The sequence below is a fragment of the Elgaria multicarinata genome, chromosome 3 (genome assembly GCF_023053635.1).
Source record: "Elgaria multicarinata webbii isolate HBS135686 ecotype San Diego chromosome 3, rElgMul1.1.pri, whole genome shotgun sequence".
Lineage (NCBI taxonomy): Eukaryota > Metazoa > Chordata > Lepidosauria > Squamata > Anguidae > Elgaria > Elgaria multicarinata.
The window spans coordinates 41,258,843-41,277,130 of record NC_086173.1 but is presented as its reverse complement, the minus strand read 5'-3'; the positions used below and the strand labels follow the sequence as shown (position 1 = coordinate 41,277,130).

Sequence of the window (18,288 nt, the reverse complement as noted above, 5' to 3'; positions counted from 1 at the left end):
ATAAAATACAATATAAGATTTAAAAGTTTAAAAGTACAGTATAAAAATAAAACCTAGCAGCAACGTGGGGATTTAAAATACCATAACAGATTTAAAACAACAGAACTAAAAGCCTCAGAACGCAATCCTCCTTACAAGCACACTAGTGCCTGCTCCAGGTTTTCGAGGGCCCTTGGACAAGGCATGCTCAATGGATCCCGCTCCCTCAGCGAGTCTACGAGCGCCATCACACCTACTCCCCCACCCACCGCTTTGAGTCCGTGGTTTCCCCCTCTGTTTCCTTAGCGAGGCTAACACTGGGCACTTTCACATCTGTGCGCTGTGCACAAATTGGAGTGTGTTTGGGGTGGAGGAGGAATCCACCACAGCAGAAGCCTGCCTTCTATTGCTACCCCCTCCCCACCTGATGGGCATTATCAGCTGAAACATCTGCTGACCAGCTGCTCCTATCCTCCCACAGGTATTTAAGGGCAAGACTGCCAGAGCCTCTGCACATGCCTTGGCGATGCTAAGTGAGCACTTCGAGTCACACTGAAAAGCACACAGGAGACTCTCCTATTGCCTATGGACTTCTACAACCAGCATGAAACAAGCACTGTCAGCAATTTTGCAGCATTTTATACTATTTTATTTCATGTTATAAATTGTACTTTTAAAATATGTGCCTGGGGAGCTCATGGGGACAAAGGGGTGTCCACAGAACTGTGGTCATGGGTAGGGGGTGACAAGGAAATCTGAAAGTACCCCATTAAAATCCTCTGTCTGATGTGGAAAAGTGCATAAACATTCAACAAACACTCTGATCCCCTTCCCCCTCCCCTCTCTCCTTTTGAATTTGGAGACACAAAGACCTTTTCTGCTGGCCGATTCAAGGCTATCCCAACCTCTGCGTTCACTTCCTGCGTCTCTAATCTCCCCGGTCAAAAGTTACTTTTCCTATGACATGTTTGAAGAGCCTTGGGGCCTGGAACCAAAGCTCTATATCACACAGACATAAAGGCGTATCACACACGTGGTTATCACCTAACTTCCCCTCCCCCGAAGGGGCATTGGAAGTAGCTCAGCAGGCTGGAGAAACTTTCCTATTGCCCTTGAGAGGAGGGGGCTTATCAAAGAACAGAGAGTTACATGTACCGGTTATAGTTGTCACAATATATGGCATTGTTTTAAGAAGAATAGTTACATTTATGGAACATGTAGAAAACTTGTAATCAATAAGGGATGGGAGGAGGGAATCTAATGATTTCATTGGAGGGACATGGAATGTTATAAAGTACGCTGTATGTGAATGATGGGCAGAGAGTAAAATAAAACCTCTGCATCTGGACCGGTCTGGACTCGTTCCTTCCCTACTGGGTTTGGGGAAATTTTCCTAACAGGGGAGGTATGGTGTTTGCAGAACAACAAGCCAGATGAGGAAAAGAGGGGCTAGATCTCTTACAGCTATCTCCTTTTCTGGTTCTTCCCCCAACCGGATGGCTTCTGGTGGCCTTACCAGCTTGCCCTCAGATATGCTGCTGCCAGGTCAGTCCAAAACAAAATCTCCCTCATCCATGATCTGATTGTGGATGAGGGGGCCAACCTGGTATGTATCACAGAGACCTGGATGGATGTACTGGGAGGGGTGACTCTCACCCAGCTTTGCCCACCTGGGTACTCGATGCAGTCCCAGCACTGACTTGAGAGCTGGGGAGGGGGGGTTGCCATGGTCTATAGAAACATGATCTCCTTCTCTAGGCTTCTTGTTCATTTGAGTGCAGGTCTTGAGTATCTCTACTTTGTGTTGGGTACCTGAGATTAGGGATTCTGCTGGTGTACCGTCCACCCTGCTGCCCATCAGTTGCCCTGCCTGAGCTGACAGAGGTTGTCTCAGATTTGGTGTTGAGGACCCTCAGAATGGTGGTTCTGGAGGATCTCAACTTCTATATCCAGGCTGGCTCAGGACTTCATGGCCCAATGCATGTTAAAAGGACACATGCTTGACCTGGTTTTCTTGACTGAGTAGGAGGATGGTGATCTGAAAGTGGGGGGAACTAACATCTTCCCCTTGTCATGGTCAGATCACTTTCTATTGAGGTTTAGACTCTCTAAGCAGTCTTTCCCCTCTGCAAGGGTGGGGAGCCTTTTAAAATGGTCCACCCCTGGAGGCTAATGGACTCCAATGGATTCCAGAGGGCTTTGGGGGATTTTCCTGCTGATATGGCTGGTGCTCTTGTTGAAGTCCAAGTTGCTCTGTGGAATGCAGAGATGACTGGGTTGGTTGACAGGATCATGCCCAAGCACGCTCTCCCCCTGAACAGAGCCTGGCCAGCTCCTTGGTATACACCTGAGCTTAGGGCAATGAAGCAATTGGAGAGACGGCTAGAATGTAGGTAGAGGAAAACTCATGCTGAGTCTGATCAAACACTACTCTGTGGCGGTGAGGGCGGCAAAGAGACAGTTATTTCCCACCAGCATTTCATCTTCTCAGTGTCATCCAGCAGAGATTGTCCAGGTAGTTCGTGGCCTGATACACACTGGGCCAGGGCAAGAGGCTGTGGAACCCTCGGTAGCACTTGACAAGTTTGCACAGCACTTTGAAGATAAAGTTGCTCAGATTTGTCAGGAATTGGACACTACATTTAATACAGTTCCATTATTATTATTATTATTATTATTATTATTATTTACATTTATGTACCTCCTCATAGCCGAAGCTGTCTGGGCGGTTCACAAAGATTAAAACAGTGAACATTAAAAACAAATATATAGAATTTAAAAGCATAAAAAGCATAAAAACAGACAATATCCATTTAAAACAACTATTCTGGGGTCAGTTTTAAAACTCAGCATATGCTGTTAAATGCCTGGGAGAAGAGAAAAGTCTTGACCTGGTGCTGAAACCACCCTGCCCTCCTCTTTTGTCAGTGAGACCAACCCCAACAAAAACAGGATGGTCTGATATAGCGCAAGGACGGAGGAGCATCTTTATTGCGCACAGAGGGAGGGGGGAAACCGGAGTTTCCCCGCTCCAAAATAAGATGGGAAAGGGAGGGGAAGAGGCAAGATGAATGCAGGACAGACACGTCATGTGAGTACCACGCTGCAAAAACACAAAGCAGGCATGGTGAGAGTGTGATAAATCGCGGGTGTGATGGAGCTCTACATTCTTACTGCCATTGTCCCTAGCTGCTATTGCTGCTCATGCCCTTTGTCATCATCAGTACTACCCCTTGCTTGCTTGACAGGTGGGGCCCAGAGAACAAGTAGGCAGTGGCATCTGTTGCTCCTCCTTTTCACCACCACCACCACCACCACCATTATCTGGGCCAGACTGAGAGGCTGGCGAACAAGCAGGTTGCAGTAGTGAAAAGGAGGAGCAAGTCCAGGAGGCTCTTCTTAGTGGTTCCCTGCTGAGGTGTGGCCCCTCAACAGGTGCCCAGCCATGCCTTCCTTGATGCTGGTCCTGCTTATGAGTAGATTTGTCTCTAAATGTGTATAGGATCAGACTGGACTGCATGACACCCAGATCTGCCCTATTAAGGCTGTAATCCTATACCTTGTAGTAAACACCATTGAACTCAGCCAGGCTTACTTCTGAGTAGACGCGTAGAGGATTGGGCTGTTTCTATTTACAGCTGCATTTGGTATTAAACATTTTCACTGGAGCAGCATTCTCCTTTTTCTATGCACATATATCGATTCTGATTATTATTAGTAACTTTAGAACAAGTACTGGTTGTTCTTTTAATGCACACACCCATCTTGTAATTTTCTGTGGTGCAGACAATTCTGACACACAGGATGGCGTGCGTGGCTGGCTGGCTGGGCTGTACATTCATGTATATTGCGGGTACGTATTAAGTGCCTGTGCGTGTGTGAAGAGCCACTGGTGCGCTGACATTCTTATTCCATCCGGCCTTGTTTCGACTTGGATGGTTTCCGAAGAATTTGTATTTTCTCTTTAAGGCCCAAGCGTGTCGCGTTTTATTTTTTATTTCGTTGGAGTGGCTGGATCGAGGGGGAAGAGGGAGGGGAATGACTTGCTCTGCCTGAGCAGCGGGGAGGGAAACTTGCTCCTGACAAGAGCCGGCGCTCCCTCTCCTCAGAGGACAAGACAAAGCAAAAGCGGAGAGGACGGCGGCAACGGCTCCCTGACTCGCTGCAGCAACACCGCTGCCGACGGCTTAGGCCCTGCTGCTTCGAGAGGAGAAACTAAGACGCCCCGCCCGAAGAGCAGGTAGGCGGTTCGGCAGCTTGGCCTTCCTGCCTGCCTGCCTGCCTGGGCTCTCTTGAGGGACGAAGGTGGGTAAGCCGAACAACGGCAGAAGCGGCGCATTTTGCGTCTCCTCTGCCGCCGTCGACGCTCAACCCTAACCAGCGGGCCTGAAGCGAAGTTGCTGCCGGGTAGGGAACTGGGGGCTGCGGCTTCTCTCCTGCAACGCCGAGGGCTCGCTGAGAGGAAAAGCACGCACACACGACAGCGCCGTACGTCAGGGGGGCTGTGTGGAGAGGCAGGAGAGGGCCAGAGAGGGAAGGGCGGGGAGGTAGGGAGGGGGGGGGGGGACCAGTGCAGTGAAATGGGAAATGCGCGCAGGCGAGGGTGGTGGTGGTGGCGAGCGGTTGAGAAACGAAAAGACTGGGGAGCCAAAGATGGGGTGTGGGTCGAAAGGGAAGCAGTTCAGAAACAGTGGAGAGGTAGGAAGCGATGGTGCTGGAGAAGGCAGGAGAGATGCAGCACGGGGGTGGGTGGGAAGGAAAGAGAAGGCGTGTGAGCGAGAGCCAAGATGAGCGAGAGTCTAGCAGCCCCCCTCCCGCCCCAGTGCTCCACTTTCAAGGCTGGTTTCCAGCCTCCTTGACTTGGGAACCCGTGGGGTGGGTCGGTGGGTGTGAAACCGAGGGCTGCGAAGCCCAGGCAGGCTTCTTCTCTGGCAAGAGCCATGGTGGCGCACGCCTTCCCTTGGCGAGCCCAGACGGAAGCCTCTGGGTAAGAAGCTCGACTGCAGGTGTATTGGCTGGAGCCGTTAATAATTCAGTAGCTAGCCGGGCTGCCCTTGTGGGGTCCTATTTCTTTGCCTGCTACACAAACCACAGCGTGTGTTGTCTCTTTCTAATCCATGGGGGGCAGGTGGAGTTGTGTTTTAATTGCTGTGTGTTTCTGGTCGTCCCCAAGGGTCCCTTTTATTTGCAGGCATTTATGCATGGGTAATAGAGGTTTGTTGTTGTTTTATACTCGTCTCCTTCAGGCCTTGCACTTATCCTTTCCAGAACCTCATTGTGTTACATATTAATTAGGCATAAAGTTGGTATCATTCCATTTCTACAGATATGTGTACACAGAGGGGATTGGTGAGGAGGGACAGAAGAAGAGAATATCAAGAAGGATTCAAGCCATGAGGCTTTACTACTTAAGTAACAAATATACATTACAATGTGCCTTGTGATTGGCATGTAGACAGTAATTTAATGCTCTCTTCAGAACAGATCTTAAGGCTGTACTTAAAGAGACACAGCCCAAGTAACTAGCTATTGTTAAGATACAAGTTTGGTCATAACCGGTTATCTTTGAACATATTCTGGCTACACAAATTCAGATTATAGAAAGGAATAAGGATCCATATCAAGTTGTAGACAAGGAAAAGCCATCTTGTTTAATCTGAGGAGCAGATATAATTTATAGCTAATTTTCAACTGCTGATATGTAGCGAAAACATGCTCATGCAAATATTTGGGCTCTGATGTTTTAAAAGTGAGTTTATAATTTAAAAATGAAGAGAGGCTGTAAGAAAAGATAAAAACGGAAAACACTTTAATTATCTGGATCCCCCCTTCCTTGCATTGACATGTCAGGTCCTCAATTAATGCTGCACCTTCCTGTGGTGCAGGGCATAATGTAAGCATGCATAGGATTGTACTGGAACAGCAAATGAGCATTGTAAACTAATTAGCATGCCATGATGTTTGTGTTATCACCAGCACTGCTTTGTGAATGTTCCCTGTAACAATCACTACTTTTTTTTCAATCTCATTTCCTTTTAACATCACTATTTACATCCCTGCCCTCCAATTATGTGTATATGTACTTAGGATAATAAGATGAAGTGGGCTCGGATAATACTTCATATATCAGATGAAGTGGGCTCTAGTGTATGAAACCTTATTCCATAATAAATGTGTTTGTCCTTAAGGTGCCAGAAGACTCCTTGTTGGTTTTGCTGCAACAGACTAACACGGCTACCGCTCTGGAAATATAGAATCTTAGAGATGGAAGGGACATTAAAGACCATCTAGTCCAATGCCCTGCTCAATGCAGGCTCTGCAATGCAGGGCACAACTACAGCAATCCCTTACAGATAGCCATCTAGCCTCTGCTTACATATCTGCAGTGAAGGAGAAACCACCACCTCATGAGGTAGTCTGTTCCACTGCTGAACATTCTCACAGTTAGGAAGTTTCTCCAAATAATGTTTGGCCAAAATCTGCTTCCTTGCAGTTTCTACCCATTGGTTGTAACTCTGCCTTCTGCAGAAACAGAGAACAAATCTCCATTTTCTGCATGACATCCTTTCAGATATTGTTATCATATCTCCTCTTAATCTCCTCTTCTCCAGGCTAAAGATACTCTTTCAGTCACTCCTCGTAGGACTTGGTTTCTCAACCCCTTATCATCTTAGTAGCTCTTCTCTAGATATATTCTAGTTTGTAAACAGCTTTCTTAAATGTAATGGCCAGAACTGGACATACTACTCCAAATATAATAATAATAATAAATATGGCCTGGCTAAACATACAATAGGATGGGATCTCCTGCGCTTCTATTAACACAGCCTAAGATTGCATTACCTTTTTTAAACAGCTGCATCACACTACTAGCTCATTCAGCTTGTGATCCACTAAGACACCTAGGTTCTTCTCACATGTATTTAATTATTTTTATTTATCTAAAATTACTTTTAGGTCGCCTTTATGGGTAGAACCCTTTCAAAGTGGTATACAAGATAAAAAAAATACAGAAGTATACAAATAGGCATTAAGTGGACAATAAAATACTATAAAACACTATAAAAACAGTTCACACCAATGTACTGCTGCCAAACCAGGTTCTCTCACCCTATACTTGTGTTTTATATTTATTTATTGTGCCTAAATGCAAGATTTTACTTTTATCTCTGTTGAATATCATCTTGGAACCCACAGTGGGCATGGGCTATTCTGGCCTTTACCACCCTTGCAACACAGTGGGGTAATCAATTCAGACCACATTCCTTCAGTTCCATTCAGGCCAGGGTGATACAAGCAATGATGGGGAAACTGAATGGCTGCAAGGAAGGGAAGCTAGATTAATATAAATGTGCTTGTGCTTGGCTCAAAACACTGAAATACCTCAGCACACTGTCCTAAGCTTCCGGCTTGTCCAATAGAAAAACAACAACAATGGCCTTAAAGTACTACTGCCCCACTGTGTGATAGGGTTTCACTGTAGGTCCAACAGACTATAAGCCGCATATATCATATCCCCGGCCCCACAAATGTGGCTGCATATCTAAGTGGAGGTTCCCTTCCCATATCCCTTATGATAAATGGGCTTCCAGTGTGTGTTTGCGAGGGGTGGGGAGACCTTGCTAGAAAGGATGCATTTCTGAATGTGGCAATGTGTCAGGATCAGGCGTGTTCACCTTTGTGTTGGGGAAGGGGTTTCAGGCTATCAATCAGAATCAAATTGTGAACTAGAAGAAACAGAACTAGAGATTTACCAGCCAGCTCAGGAAGCAGGGAGGAGATTCTCCCAGTTTCTTCAGGAACCAGGGATGAATCTTCACCAGACTTTATCAGAGACAATACTAACAACTCAGCGTCTGTGGGAACTCAGCTTTCCTCAGAGGGGGAAGGGACTACAGAGTTGACCGATCCCAGAGTCCGCTGCAGGGTCAAGTGGGTGGAGCTGAAAGCAGGGGAGAAGTGATCCACTCAGCTAGCTTCTCGCTAAAGACTTCTTCAGAAGAATCCTCCGTGAAGCAAAAGTGGTTCAGGGAAAAACGTTCCCATTTGTGGAAAGGTCAACCTGTCGTGATTCTAAGCCCTCCCTCTGCGATGAGATATCTGCCAAATAATCCATAAAACTATATTCAACAAACAAACAAACAACTCTTCACAACTGAAGGGAGTGTTAATGCTAGGAGCTCTTCTCTAGGCTAAAACTTGGCTGACTAAACTAGGCATCTCTGTGAGATTTTGTCCCATTCCTGCAAACTTCCAAGGGTTTATTTGCGCCACTACCCTTTTGGGTGCTCACAGGGCTTTCTCTCCTTTGCATTGCACAGGTATGGATAGTGCATCGGGTGTCTCACAACCAGGAGAAGCTGGATGTGAAGTTTTGTCCCGATCCTGCAAACTTCCAGCACTTGAGAGTCACCACCCCCTTGTCAGGGTGATACTGGAAACACTGAATTAACCCCTGTACTTTACCCCCAACCTCTCTCCTCTCATTGGGATATTGTGGAAGGTTAAAATAGACTGCTGTGATGTTGTCAGTGGGTGAAACAGCACCACTTCTGGGGTGGGAGGACTGTAGTGGGGCAGGGACATAACTGAGATTACACACAGTAGTTTATTTATTTGTCTGATCATGTGGAAGATAACAGTAACTTATTTTGAAAATAAGCTACTGTGAATAGCTTATTAACCCATCATAGTTTAAAGTGACGTCTGAACCCAACCTAATCCTGGAAAGATGGGTTAGGCACCAGAGTAGAAATGGGGGAGTGCTAGGAACAGCATGAGGAATGGGCTGTGAGGTAAGCAAACACTGAGTGAATCTTGATAGCATGTCTGCTCGTGCTGGGTCCAGATTATTGGTTTCAATTTGTAACCCCAATGTGTATTCCCACTGCTTTTTCAGCTTATTTTTTACCATAAAAACTCTATTAAGAAGAAAAAGATGGAATAGGTGTACAATGCCTTTTGATTGGTTTTGCTATGAGCCCCCCAACTGGAATCACCCTTAGATTAAAGTACAGCTTTTGATAAGCTCTGATTTATTGGCATTATTGGCAGACCTTAGATAACTCTGTTCCATTTGCTAAAAAGCCAGTTGGCTTGAGATGCTTGGAGGTTAATCTTGTGCATATATTGGATTAAGGATGGGATAATGACAAGGCAGCATTAAAATACATAGATGCTTAACTTGCAACAATTACACTTTATAGGAAAAGGCATAGGAAATGCAGTTAGAATATACAGGGCAATTTCATTTTTGAAATGTAATTGTGTTATGAATAAACTGTTACACATCTTAGTTAAATCAAATTTTCATACTATTCCAAGACCTTGGAATTCTTCTCTGCAGAAAAGTATTCAAACAAAGACTTGTAAGAGTGAGCCACCGCTAATATTTTTTATCCACATCAAAAATCCTAGATATGAAACTAGAGGTTACCCTTGATATTATCCCTAGGTTTCTAAAACCACATTTGCAAGGAGGTATATTTTTTAGGGCTGTGACATGCTCATCACTTCAGTTATCTCTGCTTCAATACATGTCTACACCAGGGGAGGGGAGGGGAAGGATCTCGCGATATGCTGATTGTGAGATCCTCCCCCTCAGTCCACATGGGCCGTGCGACGTCCCGGGCATCGTGCCTGTCGAGGCGGCCTTTTTTTTTTTACAGTGAGAAGAGCTGGAGTGCATTTTTGCTCCAGGGAAAATTAAAAGGTTAAAAAAAAAAAAGTCCCGCTCCCCTCCCCCTCCCTGATGGGCATGGAGTGCCTGAAGAGCTCCATGCTTGGTTCCCGGCTCCTCGTGTTTACTCGTGAGGAGCCATGATGAAAACGGGATGGCTGCCCACACCACCTGTGGTCTCAGGACGATCCCGAGACTGTGGGAAAAATTGGACTAAAAGCCATCCTGGTTATCCCGGGGAAATGGAGGGATCTTCCCTCCCTGCCCCTGGGATCCCCTGTGTGTCATGTGGGCACACAGGGATGATCCCGAGACGATCCCTGGGGTGTAAACATGCCCACTGTTGGGGTAACTGAAAGGCCAATGAGAGCCATGACCTCCATTTAGGCTTCCTCCATGGCACCTCCGTGCTTTCTTTAGATATGCTTCTGGTGACCCTTGTTTATTATTATAGCACTAAGAGATGTGGGTGGTCCCTTGCACATGGGCCTACAGTTCTGCAAACCCACAGATGTGGAATTCTATGGGTTTTTAATAAAATCTGTATCTCTAGAATACAATTAAGTTCAGTAGAGGTTTCAGTCAAAGATGGCAGACATTAAATAACTATACCAAATACCTTAGTCTAGTCAGGATTCAACTTTCTTGAATGAAATGTACCTGCCCAGTAACATAGGTCTATTCCTAATTGGTCCTCAAAGATGACTTATATTGTCTGTTTTTATTTTAGTATACCTGGCTTATTGTTTTTTAAAAGCTTTGATGACAGTACTGAATCCCTAGAGGGAGATTCCAAGAGCCTATTGTGTGTTCTTTATGTGAAAGGAGTGTCACCCAGCCAATGCTGTCAGCTTTGATAGAAAAGCCTTTAACTTCCTACAAAGAAAAAATGCCTGTCATTACACAACTGTGTGTGGAGCATAAACAACCCCCCCCCCCCGGGCAAGATTACGTGTTTTTAAAAACAAAGCAAAACACCACTGGTGCAAATGAATATTCTCTTACTATAGCAAATATTCCATCTCTGCTGATGGAGTTATCTGTACCATTTTTAAAAAGCTATTTCTTTTTCAGAGTACTTTTGGGAAATGGTAAATCTGTATGTATGTTCAATTTATATCTTCTAAGACCTCTGACAGCCAGTACAATGAAAAAGATATGTGCAGAGATGCATATGCTGTGCATGGATCCCCTTCTCTGGATTATGAACTATGGATGAAAATTGTAAGCACATCTGGACCCACATCTGAATACAGATATCTGTCCACAAGACATTGCTTTGAATAGGATGCACATTCAGATGCATATTGTTATTGTATACTTGTTCTCTAGCACATGTAATGTATATTATGGATGAAATTGGCATTACCTTGACACCTTGATTCAAGAATCCATTTTTCCCCAGAACACATAGCCTGACAGCTGCTAGGAATGATGTTAAGACTAGATCCAGCGCAGAGGCAAAGGACCCATAAAATGTACATACTTCGTCCTTGTTTAAATTAAAGGAGATTCTTCACTATATCCAGTGAAAACAAGCAAATGCTTGCTTAATTGCCATACTACCACTCAGCTGACTAATCTATGAGGGTATCTTTGAACTGGCAAATCAAAAGACCTGGTTGGAATAATCCTGAAGCATCCTTATCTCCTAAACAAGTCAGCCATGTCAAGTACTATCTGAACAAACTTAATGGCATCTTTTTGTTTTGAATATTGCATTATGCTACTCTGTCTAATCAAGAGGCAAAATAATAATAATCAAGAGTCAAGAAACCTCTCTTTGGCCTTGTATTCTGTGGCCAGAAGCAAGGTATTATCTTTGTTTTAACCCAGCCTGGGTCCAGTCTCAGAGCCGTTGAGGTCTTTATCCCCTTTGTTACAAACCCTGTAACCCTTGTTGTTTGGGCAGTCAGTGTTCATTTTTCTGTTTGAGCATCCCTCTTGTTGGTGTGTCTTAGCTCTGAGAATAAGCCCCAGGGTCTGAATTTTCATATCATTCCTCGTTACTGTTTCCTAGTACAATTCTCCACTCTACTCTGGTGCCTATCACACATTTCCAGGGCTAAAGTCCTCCTGACTATTTGCCACTGCATTCTGCAAAATTGCCCCAAATAGATACCTCCCCCTCTCCCCATATACTCAGAGAGAAAGAGAGAGAGAAAGCAACAGAGTTCAGAAATTCTGAAGTTTTCACTTTGTTTACTTTAACCACGTCCAAACCCTAAACTATGGTTAAAATTGAATATGGTTAACTGAAACTGAATCCCAATGAGACAAAGGCAGTGTGGGTGAGTGGCTCGTTGCACTTCCCATGAAGAAACAGGTTTGTAGTTTGGGAGTGCACCTGGATCCCTTGCTGTCATTGGTGGCCTAACTGACCTCAACTGACTTTCATGGTTAGGAGCGCTTGCTACAAGCTTAGGCTGGTATGCCAATTTCACCAGTTCCTGGACTGGTATAGCCTAGCCACTGTGATCCACAAATTGGTAGCATCCAAATTGGATTAGTGAAATGCACTGTATGTGGGGTTGGTTTGGAAGCTGAGCTAGTGCAGAATGCAGTGGCAAAGTTATTGAACTGGGGTCTTTTACTGCACACATATTATGCCTTCATTAAAGGATCTACACTTGCTGCCAGTGCTAGGTTTAGAAGACACCTGTGTGTGAAATTGTTTTATGTGGGGAGATTGGTGCACAACGATCACCACACAAACGTTGATAGAAAAAGGCTTTAATCCAATGGCATGGGTACCATGATGATTGGAAGTCTTTTGTCTGCTGCAGCCTTCGTCCACCTTCACAGCCGTTATAATCCTCCACATTGTTATCCTCCACCTGTTCTCACGTTGACTACTTTACTTTTCTTGGATTGTTCTTTGCCCGGTTCCTCTCCCTTAACCTTACCACCATGGCTGACTCTACCGGGAGTACGTGACTCCCGATGGCCTCACTCACAGGGCTCACTGGAGCACGCCAGCCCACTCACCACTTCAAGGTGACAATCCAGTGAATGGGAGTAGGTTTAAGATGTTGGTATTAGTATATAAACCCTATACGAGTCAGATCCAGTTACCTCAAGGAACAGCTTCTCCTGTACCAACCTCCTAGGCCATTATGATTTTCAGGGGTTGGAGGCTCTGACACTGCCACAGTCTATAGATTTCTGTTTGGTGACAATGTTGAGATGGGCCTTCTCTGTAATAGTGCCTGCCCTGTGGAATGATCTCCCCTCTGAGGTATGTCAGGCCTCAACCCTGGTGTGTCTTGGGCATTTATTGAAAAGGTAGTCGTTTGCTTTGGATTTCCCTCAGCCTTGAACTGTCTTTGTACCAGCCTCATGATACTATTGTGTGTGCGTGTGTGCATGCATGTCTCTGTGTGGTCATTTGTTAGGATTTTGTTTGTTTTTATTCTTCTGTAAACTGTTTTGGGATTTGTTTCAAATGAAAAGCTGTATATAAATATTGTTAATCCTCTTCCTCACCACATCCTAGCTTATAAAATAAGATGTGCTAAACCTAAACTGCAAATAAAAGTTTCCAAACCCCTTCTTACTTCCAGTTTAGATTTAGCACAGCTTATTGTATAACCTGTTTTGTTCAAACAAACTGCACTTAGTATTAACCACAGTTTAGGGTTTGGGCAACATGCTCAAATGTGGTTAATGAAACAATGCGAAAGCTTCTGAACTCGTTTGCGGCTGCTCTAGAGTGGGGAGGGGAGAAGTGTGAAGCTCACCGTGGCTCATTCTCATCACACTAAACTGTGCTTTTATATGCACTTAAAAGTAGACATTACTTTGAGCAAGAAAAGGAAAAAGAGCAACTTTACATTTTACATTTTATTTTTTGTTACTACAAAAACAATGGTGTTCAATTTGCTGGGGGCACAGTTCTCATAATACTATAACATAACAATTTCACTATTATATCATCACAGGCATACTTATAGTTTGTTTTCTTTAATATAAATACTTACTGTCACTGCATTAATTACATTCTAAAAACACTTTGGCTCATTTTCCCTGTCACACAAACTATGGTTGTTGGAGCAAGAATAAACATTGGGCGTGTTTGGATGACACAATCGTCAATTTTTTAATAGTCAACTCCACGGTTCACTGTTTAGGGGGCACTCCCCACACCACACGATAATAATCAACCTTGAGTTGACTATTAACACACGGTTGACTATTGTAGCTGATCCCCGTCCACCCTCACCCCCTCTCTGCCCTGCCACCTAATGGCGGCGTTGGTTCCCATTAGAATCCCCCTTCGTGCCAGGTCTTCCCTCTGTCAGTACCTGGTGGCGTGCCTGAGCCCACATGAGGCTCCCTGCATGAGCCGGAGCCATGCTCTGCTCCGTTGTGCAGCTGTGCTTCTCGGGACATGCACGTGCTGTCCCTGGGTGGGGCACTGTGATTGGTGGCTTCCCAGGTACTTCCCAGGGCATGCACATCCCATCCCTGGGTGGGGTGCCGCAATCAGCACCCCCCCCATGTTCTCAGGGATGTGCACATCCTGTCTCTTGGTGAGGCAGCGGCTTCCCTCCCTAAGCTGTCCTCCCATTTCCATGCAAAGGAATTCTCCCTCAGCTACAGGAGAGATCCTTCCAGCTGCCTCACTTGCCACAAATGGGCTTGGAAAGCAGGATATCTGGAAGCATCTCTCCTGGATGTGCACGTCCTGGGAAGCCCATGGGGAGCTGCTGAGTGCGGCACCCAATCCAGGGATGTGATGAGCATGTCCCTGGGAACACATGAAGAGCTGCCAATCGCAGCACCCTACCCGGGTCCAGCATGCACACATCCGCACAACAGAGCAGGAGGAGCACAGTGCAGCTCCAGCCTACTGGGGGAGTCACGCCAAGAGATACCAACTCCCTTGCGCTGACACATATCTATGGAACCATGCTGGGCAAGAACAGCAAGAGTTTCTGCCTCTCTTGCCTCGTGACTCTGTAGGCATAGTCAGCAGAGCCCTCCGCACAACACAATAATCAACAGTTGTGCAAATAACTAACTCTGCACACCGTTGACTATTTGCGTTGGTTATTTCATGGAAATAACCAACTGTAGTGTGGAAAAGGCTCGCCAGACAACACAATAGGCAACTGTTGACTATTTAAGCAATGGTTGACTATTTAAGCAGCCATTGACTATTGTGTCATCTAAACCCAGTCAATGAGTTCAAATGTTCTATTCTTGCCTTACATACCCTGCTTTACAGAAGACTTCTGATTTGCTAGACAATAATTTCCTGTGATGTCTGTATGGTTTAAGCTTTCCCCATAAACCAGGATTATTTATTTATTTATTTATTACATTTATATATTTGTAAGAAACACTTATTTATACTTGTAAGAAGCAGTTAAATTACATTTTAATTCACAAAATACTAAAATATTTCATTCCTTTGAAAAAAAAGTCTCTAACCGTACAGCTGTTGTCTATATTATTTTATGGAACATTGCATTGCATTGCTAGTGCCATGAAAGAGAATTTTGCAACATGCCTACAGTTATTTAAAACATCATTTTAGAGTAAATGCATTAGTGAGAATGTGAACTATAAAGAACATGACTCAAGTGAGATAATGCTCGTGATAGACAATAGGTTTTGACAATATTAAATTGCTAGTGTGATTTTTGTAGCCGTTAAGATCAAATATTTAAACACAACTGCTTCATTAAAGATTTGTCATTAGATTTTGAAATGTAATATGCTACCAAGGATGCTGAGTGTTCTATTTTTTTAGGTCCATGTTGGTGTGTTGTTTCAATAGGTGTCACTGCATTAATTACATCTTGGTTTATATTTTTAATCTTTTTCTTCAATTCAGAAAGCCTGGAAATTTTTGTGCCGAATTCATTTCCAGTATGTTTTTTAGAAACTAGTGTCAGGTGTCAAAATTTGAATTTTGCATGTTATGCATATGCTGTTGGTTTACCCTGTGCTTGCAAGACTGGATGGATAGAAGAGTCTCCCTCTCCTGCGCAGAGTTGAAGTCTGATGAAAAAACATGTTGTAAAATTTGGAGGGCTATTTGTGAGGAGCAAAATTAAAAATTCTGGGATTCTGGACTTTTTCTCTATCAGAAAATTTATAACTTCCCTGAAAATGAACAATAAATATACCACTCCCTAAAGCTTGTCTAGAAAATAAAATTAGGATTATCATCCAATATCTAATTTATATAAATGAAGAAACTTTTTATATATGGGGTTGTACCCAGTGTTAGTCCTACTTAGGATAGAGCCATTAAAATAAATGAATAATTAGTCATTAGTAATTTGAGTTGCATTCATTTCAATGGGTTTATTCTAAGTAGAACATTGGATACAGGTCATGGTATGCTGCAAGATTATGCAACATAGATTCATCTGCCTCAGGGCGTCTTGTTCTTTAGAAATCTAGCCATTAATTGGATAGTTTATTGTTAACAAAAGTTTCTGTAGGAGTCAGCTGTTTGTTATTCCATAGTTATAACAATATGAATGTGTGGCATTTTAAAAGGTACAAATTAACATACATTCTTTTTCTTTTCAGGCTACAAGTGGAAAATGTCCGCAGATGTTCCAAGACAAAAAGGAGTGTGGCGACAAACCAGAGCTCTTTTATACAAGAACTGCCTAGTTAAATGGAGAACTAAAAAGAGTAGTGTTCAGGTGAGTTTAGCAGCAGTATTCTAGTCTTGGAGTTTTGAGATTTAAAAGCACTTTAATTTGAGGAGTTAAAAAATGTGGATGCTTTGATGGCAATGGTCTCTTAGCTTGGGGTTCTATTTTAAATAGACCTCTTATTGTTCTTGTGCTCTTGTAATAATCTGAATTGTATAATGTGATTAATTACACCAAAGGTAATGTTATAGCTTAACAATTTCAATGCTTCATGCTATATATTTTCTAAATAGTATAGCTGATGAGTATAAAGAATGCATAATGATTATGATTATGATGAACTTAGTGTGAAACAACCTAATCTGAGTCACTGGCATTACCTTGCAACCACAACCCCAGAAGGAGCCTTGGTGCTTTTCTTCTGTTGTTGCTGTTGCTGCCCCTGCTGATTATTATTATTACCAGTTGAAGGAGCCATACGATTTTCTGGAAGCCCCACTGTGCCAGTGGCCCTCCAGACACACCACTACCATATATATGATGATGATATAATACATCAGATACGTTGGAGGAACATGCTGCCAGTGGAGCTGTTCTGCTATGGAAGATATACCTGCAGAAGAGCTGAAACAGGGTGGAATCATGGGTGGAACATGGGTGGTACCAAGGAGGAGCACCATATCCTTTGCCTCTTCAATCCACGGCTATGCCCTGTTGACAGCTCAACCTCACACCAGCCACACACCTGGCACGAGAATGTCCTTTCCATGGACTTCTGTTGGCCTCAGGGTGGGACTCGGGCTGACCAGGGAGCTTGATGAGCTCAGAAGCAGTGGCTCCTCTTTCTGCTCACTTCCGTAGATAATGAGGGGGCAGCCTCTCAGGGTGCACAAATGGGATGGGTGCTGTTGCCAGGCTTTCTGAGGCAGTTGGGGTTGGGCAGGAGAGGGAGAGAGACTTTTAGGTCTGCTGGGATGGTGCTCAGCTTAACAGACAACACGGGGGAGGGAGGAGGATGGCTAAATGGGTTGCCAGGAAGGCCCAAAAGGCTCATTGGGTCAATGAAGTGCTCCCACTGATTTATTCAGTTTTGCCTCATTGAAGGGGGGAGGGGCTTCCTTTCCTAGTGCGCAGTTGTACTCTGGATTCAAACTAGAGACCTAAACGGTTCTGCCTGGCCAGGGCTGCTCCTCCAGCCTCTGTGCTTCTGGTGTCTATGATTGTTTGTTGAGGTGTGTGTTAGGGAGTGGCGAAAAACAAATGCTCTGGATACTGTCTGCTGCTGGGGCTGAGTTAGGGAAGTGCTCTGTGGTGTTTGCAATTTTTTCCCCTTTTATTTGAGTCTAGTATGGATTCAGATTGCAGGAGTTTCCTCTCTTTTACCCCCAGTATGACTGATTTTATCAGACATGCAAGAGACAAGTGGGGCTATATTGCCCATTTCCCCAGTGGGGCTTGAGCTCATATCTCTTTGTCCGCAACCCTATGCCCTATGGAGTGGATTACTGCAGGCTGCTGCTGTTGTCTGCCCTTGGTGTGTTTTCCAGAGTGAGGGGGCATGACCCCATCATGTTGTCTGCCTCTGCGTGTGGGTGGAATGTGGGTGTCGTTGACACAGCGTATGATTGGTGAGCACTGGCAGAGTTTCAAGATATTCTGTGGGTGTTTTTTCCTTCCGCTCCTCTGCTGTTCTGTCAGCACAGCGGCAGTGTATCTCCCCGCCTCTCCCATCATAAAGTAAGTTTAGGATTGCTTGTTCTTTTTATGTAGATAAATAAGCAGCAACAAGAGAGATCACTTATCTAAATTTCAGAGAGCTGGATAAGGGAGGGGAAGAAAGGCAGACGCAAGGTAGCAGTGGATGAATATGTGCAAAAGCAGTTACTCATATTTAGATGTTCCAGTTGAGATCAAGATTAAGGGAGTTAAGCCAGGATTCCACAGAAGAGGTAGGTTATGAGTTGGGGTTTGAAGGAAGAGGAAGAGGCACTATATTGGTATTCTATGAAG

The 18,288-nt window shown here is 44.3% G+C and overlaps 1 protein-coding gene across 1 annotated transcript in view; it reads left to right on the top strand.

Annotated features, from left to right (window-relative positions):
- The first annotated feature begins 4,143 nt into the window (after positions 1 to 4,143).
- Positions 4,144 to 18,288, top strand: part of ABCA5 (ATP binding cassette subfamily A member 5) — a 70,434-nt gene continuing 56,289 nt past the window's right edge. Inside the window, exons 1-2 of the mRNA XM_063120055.1 lie at positions 4,144 to 4,219; positions 16,208 to 16,326. Coding sequence (XP_062976125.1) covers positions 16,222 to 16,326 — 105 coding nt within the window. The 5' untranslated portion in view covers positions 4,144 to 4,219; positions 16,208 to 16,221. The remainder of the gene's footprint in view (positions 4,220 to 16,207; positions 16,327 to 18,288) is intronic.